The sequence below is a fragment of the Amphiura filiformis genome, unplaced genomic scaffold, assembly GCF_039555335.1.
Source record: "Amphiura filiformis unplaced genomic scaffold, Afil_fr2py scaffold_173, whole genome shotgun sequence".
In the NCBI taxonomy this organism is placed as follows: domain Eukaryota; kingdom Metazoa; phylum Echinodermata; class Ophiuroidea; order Amphilepidida; family Amphiuridae; genus Amphiura; species Amphiura filiformis.
Genome location: NW_027305637.1, coordinates 119,038 through 136,731, shown reverse-complemented (window position 1 = coordinate 136,731; position 17,694 = coordinate 119,038). Strand labels below are relative to the sequence as shown.

The following is a 17,694-nucleotide window of genomic DNA, read 5'->3' as shown; positions in this document are numbered from 1 at the left end:
TTAGTTACTTTTTTTGAGATGTTTATAAAAAATGGACATTCCTCATATCCAGAATACAATTTGGTGGGCCTGAGAGCACCACAAAAAATACTGTGCAAATGTGGGTGACGAAACCCAAAACAAGTCGGATAAAAGTGTGGAAGAACTTGGCAGAACAACTGCTTCATCCAGTGATTTTATTAATTTACTCAATATATACGGTATTTTTCTTTTTTTAAATAATAACTTTCTCAAGTTTTCTTTTTCAAATAAGGCAAAGATGAAATGCATTTTATCAACACAAATGTAATGCGATCAAGCAAAATCAGTCAGAACTCGGAAATATTGATTTTGAGATATAGCCAAACAAAGGAAATACTAGTATTTCCTATTGTTTCCTCTTGTTTTGGAAACTCTTTAATTGTTCATATATTTGGAACTGGTTGTTCAATTTCAATGTGATTTTCTGCAGCTTTGTAAATGTATTTCACCATCCTATAAGAAACTGAATATTTAATATTTTCATGTTCCGACTGATTTTTGCTTGACCGCATCACAAATATATTGAGATGTTTACCACAATATTTCAGTAAGTACAACATCATGCATCCTCAGCAGGAGGGCTCCTAATGAACTGATGGAGTTGTTTGGTATGTAAGTGTAAAGAAACCTTAAATTTTTAGCTTTAATAAACTAAAACAATTATTTCAATCGGATCACAATTTTTGAAGATAAGACCTCTTTAAGAAATGTTGGCTACATCAAAGATTTAAACGAAACATGCGGTTAATGACATGGATAGATAATAGCATTAGGCTTGGGAAAGCATTCACTATAAGCGAGGATCACCAAAAGAAATGACTTATGTTGTCAATAAAAAGAAACAATAAAGTAAGAAGTAAGAAACATAATAAAACAAAAAGGCATAAAATAACTGAGAAAAACATAAGTAATTGCAAGTATAACAAAAAAAGTCCCATCCCACATCAATTTCGCCCCAAATTAATGACACTTAACAAAATTCTTATCCCATAATCCCACCGGTAAAGCCCATTCCCTAAAATAAAGTTGTTATTTTATAAAGTTATCATCGAGGAATTTTTATATTCATGCATGCTATATGCACTTTTCAATCTTTGGAGTAGCCAAACCTCCTCAGTGGACAGAGTGAAAAACGGATACATTTCTTTAAAAGGGCATATCTTCAAAAGCCGATAGAAATAATTGTTTCGGTTTATAAAAGTTAATGGGTAAAGGCTTCTTTACATACCAACATATACTTGATCAGCTTTTCAGAAATAGGGGAAAAGAGCGCAATGGGGGCCTCTTTTTTTTGGGGGGGGGGACACCCTGTAGATGAATTATTTTACACTGAATGGCTGTGTTGATTTCTAATCAATATTTTGATGAGGGGTGGTCCATTCAATCATCCCTCAATACTGATGACCGTATGCGTGTTTTTGACCAAATGGCAAAATTTCTTCTTGAAGATTTCTACCGGGGAAGTTCTACTACCCCAATGTCAAAACGAAATCTATGCTACAATTCCTACCACCATTTCCAGTTGTTTTGCATGCTTTTGGTTGTTTTTGATAACAGGCTTTTTGGACAATATGAACCTTTAAGGGGTAGTGCAATAATTATGTGTACCCCCGGTCTGGTGAATGATAGGGGGCAAAGATTTTTGGCAGGCCAAAAGGGGGGGGATTTTTGGCAGGTCGAAAGGGGGTCAAGCAATTTTGTCAGGTCAAAGGGGAGGGCAAGCAATTTTTGGCAGATATTTTGGGCACTTCTATATTACACCCTAAAAAGGTGTAGGAAAACATTAGGAACACATTCAAATATGCAAAATTTCCTGCTCTCTGCGCTTGCATTATATGATAAGACAATTTAAGGTTTTAAATTTGGGTTCCCCAAAATCTTGCATGTGTAAGGGGGGGGGGCAAAGAATTTTTGGCACGTCAAAAGGAGGAAAAGGTTTTTGGCACGTCAAAAGGGGGGAAAGATTTTTGACACAGCCAAAGGGGGGGGGGGGGCAAGCGATTTTTGCCAGACCATTTTGAAAGTTCACCAGCCGGGGATACACATAAATATTGCAGCCCCTAAGTTGACACAAAACTTGCTGTCACATATATAGCGCAGATTTCCCATCTTAACATTACAAAAAAATATAGGATTATGCAACTTTACTTGGACAAATAGTGGATGCATATCAAATTCAGTGCATCATTTTTGCATCATGCCAACAAATAGAAATGAAAGTGCACTTTACAAACATACCATTTTAAAACTATCATGTGAACAACATTTGTTTTGAAGGGCTTAAATAGCAATGTTTTCACATATTTTATTGTGGGACATGAGCCCGGACATGAGAGCACATCAGACACACCAAATTGCATTTTGAATGATGATATCAAATAATGAAATTTGCAATATACTACAAATTTTATTACAAAGTATTAAAAATTGTATCAATCTAATGATACATGTATGTACTTATAGTGTATGTAGCTGAGAGGGAAAGGCCATTCATCATTTGAAAATATTGACCTTTTGTATTGAAGATATACATTTTTTCCCAGAACCACTACAAATTTTAGGTCTTGATAAAAATGTGTATTTTCAATATGAACGGTCAAGATATTCATGATGGGCAGCTTTTCCTCCCAGCTACATATACGGTATTTTAAGTACATGTCATTAGATTTATAAAGTTTACTTCAAGGACTGTTAAATGTCAAAAATATTGATTTATAATAATTTTTCAGAAAATTTGTCTTATATCGCAAATTTCAAACAAATCAAAATTTGATATCATCAAGACATTCCTCGTACTCAGAATACAATTTACTTTTTAATGTGTTCTCAGGACCCAAAAAAAAAATACTGTGCAAGGTGGGTGTCCCACGTCTTTGGCATTAATAATTTCAAAAAATCAGTTAATGGATCTGGAATGAGCATTTCAACAGTATTTTTTGTAGGACATGAGAGCACATCAGACATATCGAATTGCATTCTGAATACGAAGAATGTCTTTCTGATATCAAATAATTCTCATTTTTTGAAATTCACGATATAATACAAATTTTATGACAAATTATTAAAATTTGATATTTTTCACATTTTTGATATATAACAGTCCTCAAAGTAAATTTTATAAATCTAATGATATATTCTAAAGTGTATGTAACTGGTAGGAAAAGCCGACGATCAATTGAAAATTTTGACCTTTCATATTGAAGATATGGATTATTTTCCCCAAAAGACCTAATTTTTTTGGTGTTTGGGGGGGATCCATATCTTCAATACGAAAGTTCAAAATTTTCAATTGATTGCCGGCTTTTCATCCCACCTACACACACTTTAAGTATAAATAATCAGATTTATAAAGTTAATTTACTTCGAGTACTGTTAAATATCAAAAATATAAATTTTTAATTATTTGTCATAAAATGTTTATTACATTGCGAATTTCAAGAAATCAAAATTATTTGATATCATCAGGTCTTTCTTCGTATTCAGAATGCAATTTGATATGTCTGATGTGCTTTAATGTCCCACAATAAATACTGTCCAAACGTTCATACCCCATCCCTTAACATGAAACATTCAAGAGCCCCCAATTGTTGCTGCACATTATTGAAATGTATTTCAAAATTTATATAAAGGCACAATTTAGATAATCAGCACATGCCTAGTCATGCCAGTGGCGGGGTGTCATAGGGGCGGTGGCACATGTCCCTAATCGATCTGAAATTTTTAAAAAAATCCCATAAGAAAATTGCCAAAAAGGGCTTGTGCCCCCCCCCCCCCCACCCCCAATGTGATGATCCTCGCTACACCACTGAGTCACGCCAAGTTTCATCAGTGTACACTAGTGTTGCTACTTATTTACAATTAAAATACTGAGCTTAACCTTAAAGCTTACATATTACATTGTCAGAATATTTGATCTGACTATTAAAACATTTTAAAGTATGAGCAAAAACACACATGAAAGACAGTGTGGCTCAACATGAAGGTAATTGTGGCTCAACAGAAACTGTGTTCAAAAGTTGTAGAAATTCATCAGGTTTGTTATTGTTCAAATAATTACAGATTGTTTTTACAAAACCAATAGATTGTGGTGAATAGATGGTAAAAACTCACCAGCTGACGTTTCATCTGTCTTGTTCAGTCAACAAGAAACCAACAAGAAATCAACTAAGCAACACAACAACACCGACACTCCAAAGAAAAGAAACCTTGCAGTCATACCATACGTGCAGGGTTTGTCAGAAAGAATTCAAAGAATCTACAAGAAATATGACATTACCATGGCCATGAAACCACATACAACTCTGAGACTTCTATTGGTACACCCAAAAGATAAAAGGGAAGTTGTGGATACAGCCAATTGTGTGTACGAAATTCCTTGTAGTGTCTGTAAGTCAACTTATATAGGTGAAACAGGTAGACAATTTGGCATTAGACTGTCTGAACATAAAAAGGATGTGGACAGAGCTTGTTCTAGAAAATACACCAGATCAGAACGCAAAGTATCTGATAGCGAACAAAATAAGTCAGCTGTTGCTGACCATGCAGCAAGAAGCAATCATTTAATTAACCGGGAGGAGTCGAGCGTTATTGATAAGGAGGAGGTACGTATCAAGCGATGGATAAAGGAATCCATATGGATCAGGAGGAGAGGAATGAGCAACACCATGAACCGAGACGAGGGCACATCCAACCTGAGCAATCTCTACAACCCTCTGCTACAAAGCGACTCAAGAACTGGCAACACCAGGTCGTACAGTAGCAGTCGCAGAGCTTCATCACAACTCTGAAGAAATCCGACTGAACAAAGACGGATGAAACGTCAGCTGGTGAGTTTTTCCCATCTATTCACCACAATCTATTGGTTTTGTAAAAACAATCTGTAATTATTTGTGTTCAAAAACTGTATGCAGAGTCAGTTATCTGCAAAAAGGATTTTCTTGTCCAAAAGAAATTGCTTCTTGAATGACTTTCAATGCTGTATATAGTTAGACATTAATAGACACACAGCTATTATGCACATTTGAAGTACATCGGGTCCAGTGTATTACTGTATTATTTCCATGGCACCAAAAATTTACATTTTCAAAAAAATACATCCAGTTTATTGGCAAATCCTCATGGCCTTCTGTATTTCTCCAAGCCCTGCTGAATGGAATTACAATAATAAAGGAAATGGCAGTGTATTTCAAAACCCAACAATGACCCTCCAAATCACTCTTTGCACCGTCATTTGACACCAAACTCAGACCTCGGATAATTTCAAACTATGTAACTTCCTCCATATTGAACCACACTGTCTTACAAACATGATGGATAAAATTGTTGGTTTTTTTTGGCAAGATAGATAAAAAGGTCCTTTGACCTGTTACTCTAATCAAAATCAGAGATAAACTCAATCCTCATATCTTCTGGTCAACATCTGAGTATGATGTACACGTTCAGTCAAAAACCAATCATGTGGCGTCTTTGTCCGATGTCAAAACCAATATTTTGTTTTGATTGGTCAGGCTCTGTAAAACGGATGTCTCGGTCTTCATCTTTTTTTTTCTGTAGCCCAACTATTAAAGTATCTCTTTTGCTATGATTTCTTCTAACTTCTGATGGAAGTTCTGAAATAGCTTTTCATGGTGTGGACTGTGATCCGCTAGAAACAAACATGTGAGGTCAATCAAGCAAAATCAGTCGGATCTTGGAAATATTAAATTTTCCCTTTCTTAAAGGATAATAAAAAGCATTTACAAAGCTGCTTTTTGCAGAAACCCCATTGCAATTAAAGAGTTTCCAAAACAACAGGAAACAAAAGGAAATATTTACTTTGTTTGGCTATATCTCAAAATTAATATTTCCTAGTTCTGACTGATTTTGCTAGATCGCATCACATATACAGCCTTTTACATTCCACGTCTCTGAATATTAAAAAGGTCACAGTCAGCCAGTCCACTTGAAAATGTTGTTCTTGCATGAGTTGCAGTTAACTAGTATGTCCACATGAAGAGAGTGCTTTGACACATTAAACATAAGTGTTGACTTCTTCTTTTCACTTTGATGATGACCTGAATATGGAAATAATGGATAGGTCAATAATTAGTGAAACAAAATAATACTTTTAATGACAATTAAAAAATGTAAATAAAAATACAAGAAACCAAAAGTAAAGAAAACTTTTTAATGACTCACTACTGTATAGGCCTGTAGGCAATGAACATTGGTCATGTGCATGGAAAGATAGATCAATACTTCACTTCAGACCTTCAATATGCAACATACAGCATAGAAATTTATTCAATTAGAACATCTGCAGACTTGCAGGCAAAGATGCCAAGTTTATTGGAAACATTGATGCATGAATGGATAGTTATAAATGTATGTTATAATGAGTAAAGTAATGATTTTCTTCTTAAGAAAAATGTTGTTGGCCAAATTTAGGTTTGAAATGAAATTTAGACACAGAAAAAAAGTAATAAAAAACCATTACAATTATAAACTAAAAACTAAACAAAAGTAAAAGGGCCAACCCTGATTTTGGCCAATTTTAGGTCGGTTGGTGGAGGGCAAGCAAACATTTTTTTCACCTTATACCAAGTAATGTGTTTAAATATAAAAATGTATCTAACCACACAAGGTTGGATTTTCTTTTTTCTAGTTTGTTTTGAGGTCAGGTATTAGTGAAGATGGTTATGTCTAGTCAAAACTGCCTTCCTGACATGCCATTGATGTTCAAGATGTCAGTATCTATCCACCCCATTACAGATCTTTCAAAGGAGATTGCCTGTTAAAGGTCGGTAACCCGATCGACAGCCCCCCCCCCCCCATTGCGTTCAATGTACTGTGGGCAGTGTTATACACAGGGCTGTCAACTCTCACGCATTGGCCGTGAGTCTCACGCATTGGGTCACTTTCTCACGCCAAGGTAGTATAATCTCACGCCTAGGTAGTAAATCTCACGCAAAAAGCAGGAAAATGAGTAAAATCTCACGCATCATCATGAACAATTTGTCCTTCACATCTTGTCACTTGCGGGAAGATATACTATAGGCCTACTCTAATAGCTTACAATAGATACCCCACCATAAATAGCTCTCTCCATTACCTCACTGTGTCAGTATATACGCGTAGTGTACGTACTTTTGTTGAACTATATTTTGTTCAAAAATGATAAGAAGGGACTGTTTTCAGCTAAAATGTTGGCTATCAGCATATGCTCAATGATACCGGGAAGTGTTGCAAAAAGGTAAGCGCGCACTCTTTATTTATTCCACATATCACATATCAATGAATTTAAATTGGAAATCCAAAAAGGAAATGTCAGGTCAAAATTCTCACCTTAGAATTATTGTGAAATAAAATCAAACCAAATTTAGGCTCCGCAAACAACATCCAATTATTCCCATTGGTGTTTGCTATATAATAAATTACGATTTGGGGCTAATTTGAGAAGAGTTAATGCCTCGAGTTTCAAAATACACCGAGTGATGTTTTTTGATCAAAAACATCGACAATTCAAGACTCTGTAAAAACAAATCAAGAATTATCTGGGATAATTGCAACTAAGTATAATGAAAGTTATGATCTAAGCTACCAGATGCATCATTAATTTCCTGACTATGATATTCAGTTGTGGGAAAAGATTACTTTAACGTTTTGGCGGGATTATTTCCCGCCAAAAATTTCAACCAAAAAGAGCATGTAGCCTTAATGTGTGTTTAAATTTCACTAAATTGTCAACCCAACTTTTTTTCGCCAGGACGCTCGAGAATCTAAAGTGAGAGGGGGGTGTGCAGACCAAAAATTTCCATCATTTATTACCATTGCTTTGTGCCCCCACTAGCTACGGCCATATTCCCATGGTTCATTATCATAATAAGAAGGATATAATTATTATAGTTGTTTATTGCTACTAGATGAAAAAATTAATGCGTACGTTATCAAGATATTGTACATGTTGGTCTTTTCACTTTATATTTGAGGGGTATGGAAAGTGCATGAACATGTGAATACACATGATTTGTCAAATAAGTATAACTGTAGATTTAATGAAATCCTAAAAAAAAAAATGAATGACCCCTAAAACACTTTCGGTACATTTTGTTTCATGATTTCAGGTTATTTATATTAGTGCTGAGATTTAGAGAAAAAATGATGAAGACATTAGTAAGTACTGTTTTTTAAGATGTCTATCTCATACACCTGAGCTCAAGATCACACCATCCATTGTTGTTCATTTCAACATGAATCAGAAAACAGGTATAACATTGATTAATATTCTAAAAAGACTTACTTCTTAGTTTTTTTTCCACGTTTTCCTTTTTTTTCAGATTTTCCTCTCTTTCTACTTTGATCATCGGCCAATCCTTTACAATTCACGAAATTCAGCTTACTGATATCTACAGAAACTTGCCCTGTTAAAACAGAAATAAAGGCTGTCAGACAACAGTAACTATGGAGTGAGGATACAACTGATGGAACAAAATATGGACCTAGAAAGCAACCCCTGAGTACTCACACACTTGGATAACCAATGTTGCTGGTTATACCAACAAAACACAGTCCAAGGTTGATACATTTCCCCTGCTGTTAAAAAATGAATGCAAGCAATTTTTCATCAAAAATACAGGTTTCGTCATCATTAGATAAGTTAAAGTAATATATTGAAAACAATATTCGTAACTGTAATATTTGAAACAAATATTTGTAGTGCTGGACATGCCACAGAAGAAATGCACTGGGCCTTTTATGCAGTTGTATGTCTGTTTGTGTAACATAAAAGCTCATCAGTGAAGATTTGCCAATGCAACCAACAACAGAATTATCAAGCATCCCATGGGAATAAGGCATTCTCTTATATGGGAAATACAATAATTCAACTCTAGGAGGCCAATGTGAATGAATCACTCTAATTGTTCAAGCCTATGTATTTTACAGCTGTTTTGAGTATTTGAAATTAATACAACACCTAAAACATAACATTATTCCCATTTTATTCACAGGTAGAATCCTACATGTAATTAAGACATATATGCCCTATATATGTAAAAAGGAAGTGAATTGAAACTTCTGGGATATACCCCGATTAAAATTGGATTTGGAAGCTTCAATGAATGTAGCATATTGATTCAACTGCATCATTGGATAATCAAAATCTGGCCTTCTAAACATATGAGGGGTGATTGACAAGTTCAAAGCTGAAAGTAGATGGAGTAGTGCTACAGTATCCTATGCAGTTCAACTTATTGAATGATTACAAATAAAGTTTAAAGTAATTATCCTATTTTTTCTGTATAATTACACCTTGACAGACAGAGGTTCCTTTCCCATGTGTAGTGAAAGTGACTAGACTTTCTGGGCAGGGTTGTCTTCCAGTCTCTCCTTGCCACTTTTGAATTTGAACTTTGCAGCCCACTTCTTAACTTTGCTATCAGAATGGAAATCCTTCATAAGTGTGGCTACCATGTCTTTGTGGACCATAACATGTAGTGTTTTCTTTTCCATATAAGTAGTGCACATAGCTATTAGCTAAAAATGCTATCGTATTGTTCTTGCCTATTTCAACAGTCCCTATATTTCTGTATTGTTCTTTTTGTCAAATATTGTCATTTAATAAATCAACATTACTGTCTGCCCGTAACTGTTCAATATTAAAAGGGCACTGATTTATAGTGCACAAAGCACAGGTACAACTCCTAGACATTGATCCACAAGCCTCAGCACACTTTACAGGCTGTCATGGCCCAACATCATTCCATAAACCATATACCAACAGCTTGGGGACTTTGCTGTTTAGAAGTGCACAACCTGATCAGCTCCACGAGATTCGCATAGGTTACAACAAGAAAATTAGGTTCCTTGTCCACAAGAATTTCAAGCTAACTCAAATTTTCCCCGAGAGCGTACTAAACCACAGTCAGGGATCGATCCAAATGACCTCTGGCACCATAGTCGAATGCCTGACTGATTAAGCTAACTTGACTGCATTCTCTGACGTACATAAATCATACCTTTCAATATTCGGTTGAAGAGATCTGTGCATTCCTGTCCTCCTCCGTCAGCGCCACCTTTGTACAAAAGTATTTTAAAGTATTTTATAATTCCACATTATACTTGATTAAAAGTTCTAATGTATATATTTCGTTTTTGATTTGGAAATGTGAAAATAAGAATGTAGGAATAACAACTTTTGAAAGGCAAACACAGGTGGTGGATGACATGATCGAGCCGGCAACTTGTGAAACCGCCCGGCCGTATGGCATTTTTAATATACTTGGTTAGTTTGTGGGGTTCATTATCGAACCCCAACGGTTTTAGCTTGTATTTATATTATTTATTAACATAGGCCTATCTGTTTGTGATATTTCAAACGTTTTAAAATTTCAAAATAATCCCATTCAATTACACAGTTGACGATGAAAATTTACTGAATTTAGAGAATGCAATGCGGCCACCACCTGGGCAAACATATAAAACTAAAACTAACTAAAGCACATATTTTCTGACTTTAACAAGAAGATGGCAAGTAGCAAAGATCCATACATTTCACAACTTGATAGAGCGGCTTAAAATGCCAGATTGTACAGGGTTAAAAAAATGTATTTTCTTGAAAATTGCAGCAAATTCTTCACATGAAAGGATTCAGAAAAAATGTAGTTTGCACAGATTTATGGTGTAAAGCTACCAAGATAAGAAATAATGAAACTCAATGACCATTCATACCTGTGTCATCTGTGACACTTTGAACACAGTACATAAATCAAGCATTAGAGGGAGTGCAAACTGATCTCTTCCCTGATACTGTTGTTTAACCAAGCAATTTCCTCCAACAGGTTCAGAGAAAATCAGAGCAATTTTATTTTTGACCCCTGTAAAATGCTGACTTTTAAAAGCCTTCTAACTTCCGAACTGCAAATCACACTGATATTAAAGTTCTGCTCTGTGTCCTTTGGTGTAGACATGCAAATAATCAAAATTTACCTGAAGTATCCCTCTGCCTTCCCATACTGCTGTTCCCATCCTCTACCAGACCTCCATAATCAGCACTTACAGTGCTGCTGTTCCCACTCTCCAGCAGAACCCTGTCACCAGCATTTGCAGCACTGATGGGTGCCGGCAATGATGGAGGTGTTGAACTGGTGGGGAATGGAGCCAACAGTTCTGGTGATCCAGTGGAGAATTGGGATGCAGGTGCCAGTGATGAGCTACTAGAGAGTGCTGGTGACATGGATCTGGTGGAAGATGGCCTGTCCAGATCTCCATTTACAATCTCTTGTGTCTCCACTACAGATTAAAACAAATGTACATGTATGTTCATTATGACAATTTCACATTACATGGACATCTCAAGCTTGATGAGGTTATAATATTCTCATTTCTCGAACCCCCATTGGATCTTGTCGGGTAACTTGAAACCATGATAGCAGCACAGCAAACCTGGTCTTGGTTGCTGCCAAGCAAACTGCGTCCATGTGCTAGCCAGCAGAAAATGAGAAAATTTATAACCAGTGAATAAAGCTAATCGCAGGTAAGGTTTTATATAAAGAAGTCCACACCAATATCCTGATAGTAAATGGAATCAAATTAGTTATATCTTTAACATTGATGCTTGGTCCATCCTTATTATTTGTATAATCAAATCTTGTCTTTTGAAGTCGTTTCATGTAATGACACTGAACAATACAAATTTACCAGTAATTCTGATTAATTAGTTGATACTTCATTAAAAACAAGCATAGAAGGTGCATCAACCGTCGATCCACAGGTCGAACAAAAGTGGCTCTGGTACCTTAAACGCATATCAGGAAGTCGGGTTTTAATGGGCAGATGTTACTTAAATTTAAATAATTGATCTGAACATTTTAATTGCTTTACACCATGCAAAAACAACTACAGTGATCACAGAGAGAATATAAGAGGTATCCTCACTTACTATGTAAACTATAATAGCCTACACTGAAGGTAAAGTAGCAATTTAACGTCTATCGTGGAACACCTGGTTCAAAAGTAACTTCGCTGGTAGAAAACACAGGCGTACAGCAGTGTTGATCCCATGTATTATAAAGATTTTTTCCCTGCAACTTAATACTCCGTTAGTGAGCGAAGGGCGATAAGGAGTCCTGTCTGATTGGCTAGGAATCAATCACTAGATCGCTCAGTGCTTAAGTACAAACTCAAAATGTAGAGATGTATTCAATTTGATAAAAATCAATATTCTATTATTGCCGCAGATAAAGAAAGTTGCATAGTGTCTGGATAGCTCTCAATATAGTGCATTGTATTATAGACTTGTGATTTAATATTCTATGGAGCATTTGGATCTGATTTTAATTCTCAAACAGTTGAATATATCACAATTTTAATCGTAATGTATAAAATGCAGTAAACTATATGCGTATAACGACAACAGCAATCGCCTATTAGTGTATTGAATTTCCAGTTAGTGTATTGAAAACAAAACATGGGTTTTACCTGACAACAAATCAAATTTTCTTGTAATGGCAACACCATATGGGGTACTGAGCAGGCGCAAATTGTAAAAACGTGTAGAATAGAAACTCAGTGGTATCTCATATCGTGTAAATGGTATGCCTAGCCTGAGTCGCTCGGCCTATCTCGAATAAAATCGCCATGCGTAGCTTTTGAAAAACAAGAGGATTCACTGTACTATCACAGCAATTTTTGACACAAAGATATAGGGATGATGACGCTGTGCAGTATAGCTATAATCTTTGCTGATGAACTGACCAATTGCATTTGTGCAATAATGTGTGTTCACTTCTGCGTCTTGCACTGTGTATATGGTGGGCCCCCGGGGGTGGGCCTGTTATATGACAAAAAATTACTAATGCTCCTGAAGTCAATTGGCTTGACATTCGGGCATGGTGGTGACTTAGCAATTGAATATCGGCAATCACTCTGCCCAAGTGATGCCATATAAAAATACCAAGGTCCGTGTGATTGCTTAGTATATCATGGGCATAAGAGGTGATTTTTCGAATTCTTTGCTACTTAAACCTCCACTATCTTATGTTACTACATTGTATTTAAACAAGAACTTCCAGTTATACATTCCTAGGCATTAACTATAAATAATGCTATGAAAACACTAAAAATGCTGTCAGACTGGGAGTGGCATATATTCATTTCTTGACATTGGGGATGGGATTAGGGAGCAGAGAGCAGCATACCTTTTGTAAACTTCACATCCTCTTGACATCTGATGATATCCTTTAATATCTTTAGGGAGTACGAAGAGGGTTTTTTCAACTGTACGCCAAGGGGCAACCCTTCTGTGGTCACGATGACTCTCCCATCATCAATCGATTTGTAGGGCACCTTTTTCCACCTGCCATCAGTTTGTTTTGCTTCAGAGAATGTGAAAAACAGTAATAAACATGTCACTACTATAATTAGAGACAGAAAAATAACAATAAATGTTATGCATCATCTGCAGACATCCTTTTCACAGACATCCTTAACCACAAACTGCCTCGGGCAAAAGTCACTGGAACTTAACACCACACACATTTATTTTATGTAACTATTTGACCAATCTGTGTCATCTACTACCTCTAGCTGCGAGGGGCGGTCAATAAGTTCGTAAAACAAGGTATACTTGAAAGAGTACTAGCCAAATTCTTTTTATCTCACTCTTCAGCATGGTCACTACAAACCTTAATGCACCCGTCGCAATTTTTCTTAAAACCTTCTATGTCAACAAACTGGAAGTCTTCCGATAGCTCCTTGAGCCACTCTTCAGTGAAGGCTCACCAGCATTGATCACCAGTAAACCTGATATTATGAAGGTAGGACTTAAAATTCTAAAATTGGTTTCACTAACTGGGGGCCATGCATGAACCACAATGTGGTTACTTTAGTTAACTGACCCCTCTGTCGTGAATGGCAGCTTGACAAACTAAGAATAACGTACAGGACGCAATCCGAGAACAGTCACATTCCTACCATCAACCTTCTTTACATGATGGCTTGCCTCAATTTTGCTATCAAAATTGTATGATATATGCCTATGATTGTACTTTCATTTGGCAAATGATCTGTCATCAAGACACCCTGGAATACCCAATGTTAATGGATTAATGTTGAAAACACATTCATCAGAGTTGTCATATTTTGTGGCTATCTCGTCTGTCTTAGTTGGCTCTTTATTCATTATCAATGCCACTGTACCAGCACGTATATCATTAATGGTGACGTCAGCAAGTCTTTTGGACAAGCTTGGATGATCTTCAAGGATGCTCATTCCATTCTTGAACTCTAAGAACCATTTCGTTGCTGTTGATTACCAAGGACTTCATTACCATTTACAGCAACTGTACATTGTTAAATTTCATTTGAGTTTTCAGCGCCATCCGGAGAAATTTCCATAATGACCCTGTATTCACGACTGGTAGTACCTGTGAATTCATGGAGGTAAGCTTCCTCTGAAGAGTGTCCTGCCCACATACAGTGATGTAAAAGTTTAATATCTTTGCAGCAATGATTTGAAGGAACAAGCTTTCAAATGAGACGTCCAAATTTAATACCGTGCGACCAAGTAGCATACCGAATTCTACTAACTTTTTGACCGCCCCTCGTATCATGATAGTCTGGTGGAGTGATCACCTCATTGATAGATACTGAACTCAAGAGGGAATTCAAGTTGTGATCAATTCTGTTCGGGCTGAGGAACCTAATGTAAATTACGAAGCAGAATAACACCACTTGCACATATCCATGGACATATCCAGTGTCACATAACAGTCTTGGTATCAAGTCACACATAAATGGACATTATGGGTGTGGGCTGATTGTAATTGGCTAAGGGTCTAAACAATATTTAGACAAAATGAATATTAGGGAGATTATTAAATGTTGTTAGACCAAATAGATTTTAGACCAATAGAATATTAAATAAATTGGGTGTATACATAATTGGTGTAAGCCCAAATGGCAACATTTGTAAATTGCACCAAATGGCCATTAGACAAGGTGAAAAATAGACTAGCTGCCACAGCGCAATTATTTGCTTCTAGACAAACTGAAAGTAGACCAAACATAGAAGCCCAACTAGTGATTACATCAAATAACATTAGACCAAGTTGTTATTAGACAAAATGGATTTAGACCAAATAGCAGGATATTCCTACTGTCTGTGTAACTGTGAATTCTGCAATTTACACATGTAAATATGTGACAAGTAGCATTGGCTTTCTGCATTACTTATCTTCTTCGCCTACCATTCTTAAGATTCATGTATACTGACAAAACTAGCTCGCTCACCAAACAGTTTATTGAAAATGTCCTGAACTATCGACTGTAGTCCACTTCTGACGGTGTAATCAGCGTCTCCATCATTACCTGCAATCAAACAAATAAAAATCAAAGCTCTGACCTGCACATTATCACATTTTACATAAGCCAGTATCCCAAACTCTTTATGCATACTATATATATGTAAGCATCCAGCATCTTGTGGGGTACCCAGCCAAAGTATGTAAATTTGCCCATTATCATAATATTAAACAATTAATACCCAAAGGCCAACATATCCTGATGGTTTGAAGTCAATTGACTGTCCAAAAGATACCGAATCAACTCAGCTGACACACTGACATACATTGCAAAAATGGTATGCCTCATGGTGAAAGCACAATGTCTTCTACGCTCATATTATATACTACATTTAAATACCTTTATAGTCCAATTTGACACGTTTGATCATGCATTTCCAAGTTATGTAATGGACACAATTAGCCAACAGTCTTTAATGATAAATCAACATGTTATTTCATATGGAGTGTCGTTTGTTATAAGTGATTCAATGTATTTTTCGTATTCTGATATTTTGCTTGAAGTGTACAATTATGTAAGGAATTTTGAAAAATGAACTATCACTAGCTTGTGTAATATATGTCGTTATGAATTCGGCAGAGTGACAAATCAAGCATTTTGAGCAAATTGAGTTACTGTATGCTTGTGATTATGTTTCGGGCGATCTTTCATTTCCACCAAAAAGTAATGGTAAATCTTACTTCCTGATGTAGATATTGAAACTGTGATTTGGACGAAACGTGCCTAAGTGCAATTAATGAATTTGACCAAACGACGAATCGTATACTTAGCTGTACAAATCAGGTTGGCCTATTGCATAGGTGGAAACTCAGAATTTTCTAAACTGAGCTCAAAAAGAAACTTATAATTTTTCACAAGGTCATATCTTGAAATCCTGTCCATCAAACTGAACCAAAATTACACACAGATTTACTTCAATACTCTACTCTTAACACATGTCAGTAACCAAGCAGTTATCCAACTGACACAACAGCAAAATGCACTGACATGGGACAGCTTCCTGGACCACATTCACAGCCCAGCCCTGTTTCATGAAAAAAGTGTATGAAAAGCAGAAAGCAGCACCGTTTTAACATCTGTGCAAGGATCTTGTGTGCATTCTCACAGATTGTCCTGGGTGCCAAATATTGGGCTGTGAAAGTGAAGGAAGTCCATGAAGCTGTCCCATGACAGTGCATTTTGCTGCTGTGTCAGTTGGACAACTGCTTGGATACTGATATGTGTTTAGAGTAGAGTATTAAGGTAATCCTGTGTGTAATTTTGGTTCATTTTGATCGACAGTATTTTAAGATATGACTTTGTGATTCACAAGTTGTAAAAAATTATAAGTTTCTTTTTGAGCTCAGTTTATATTACATGTCAAATCCTGTTATATTTGATACCAATGTATAGGTATCTTCTAGCCAGTGATACTAAAATAAGTACAAACATTCCCCACACGATATCGCTATGGGCGTAAATATTTCATAGCGTCGTTGCAAAATTGGGAAAGCACAGAAAATTATACACAAAATATAGGCCAATATTTTTATTTCTACATGTATACTCTAAAATCCTGATTTCAACCGGAGCTTTCACTAAATATTACGGGGTGACCAATTATAACTTATATAACCAAGTTTAGAAGCTGTAGTCTTAGGACAACCAGTATTTTTTACATAAAAGCCCAAGGATGAGTGCTATGGTTTTGACGTAGTTGAATGCAGATTCGTCCCGCATACAATTTGCAGCGGATGACATTTTTTTGGATTTAGCATTAAGCCGAAAAGCTGTAAATACCTGTTTTGATGGATATATTGATTGTTTCAGAACATGCAATTATTGCAAATAATTAGTGCCCATGCATTCACTTCTATATATGTATAATATACATTTCAAATGAGTGCTCTTGAATGTTCTCATTTTATAGAATGACCAATGGTATCAAGATTTTCAAATGTCGTTTACTCAGAACAGCAATTTTGCGTTCGCCACTCTGCCGTGTTCATAACAATATAATTCATGATCTGAATATATAATATCACATACCACATGACCCTGCGGCGTACATAAATCCACGTAAGATTTCTTCATCATTTCGTGTCATATGCAGTATTCCCACTGCTGAGCCCGCTGAAGTGACCCCATCATGGGAATTAGCGGCAATAAACATCGTGTCATAATCCAAAACGTCTTTTAGATAATCACACTGAAATAATAATAAAAAAGAATGAATGTTTGATGTAAATAATCACTTCTCAGAAAGCTTGAATATTAACTGTGGCGTTTACACATCACAAAGTGTATTATTACGCTCTACTCTGCACATCATTGGTAGCTTATTATTATCTCATT

The 17,694-nt window shown here is 36.0% G+C and overlaps 1 protein-coding gene across 1 annotated transcript; it reads right to left on the bottom strand.

Annotated features, from left to right (window-relative positions):
• Positions 1-3,819: 3,819 nt before the first annotated feature.
• Positions 3,820-17,536, bottom strand: LOC140145207 (uncharacterized). Its single transcript, XM_072166978.1, has 7 exons — positions 17,389-17,536; positions 15,289-15,366; positions 13,197-13,373; positions 10,987-11,289; positions 10,017-10,073; positions 8,300-8,420; positions 3,820-6,074 (listed from the first exon to the last, which is right to left on the bottom strand). Exons 1-7 carry the CDS (start codon positions 17,510-17,512, stop codon positions 6,059-6,061), a joined length of 876 nt encoding a protein of 291 aa, XP_072023079.1. The 5' UTR covers positions 17,513-17,536; the 3' UTR covers positions 3,820-6,058.
• Between the last annotated feature and the right edge of the window lie 158 nt (positions 17,537-17,694).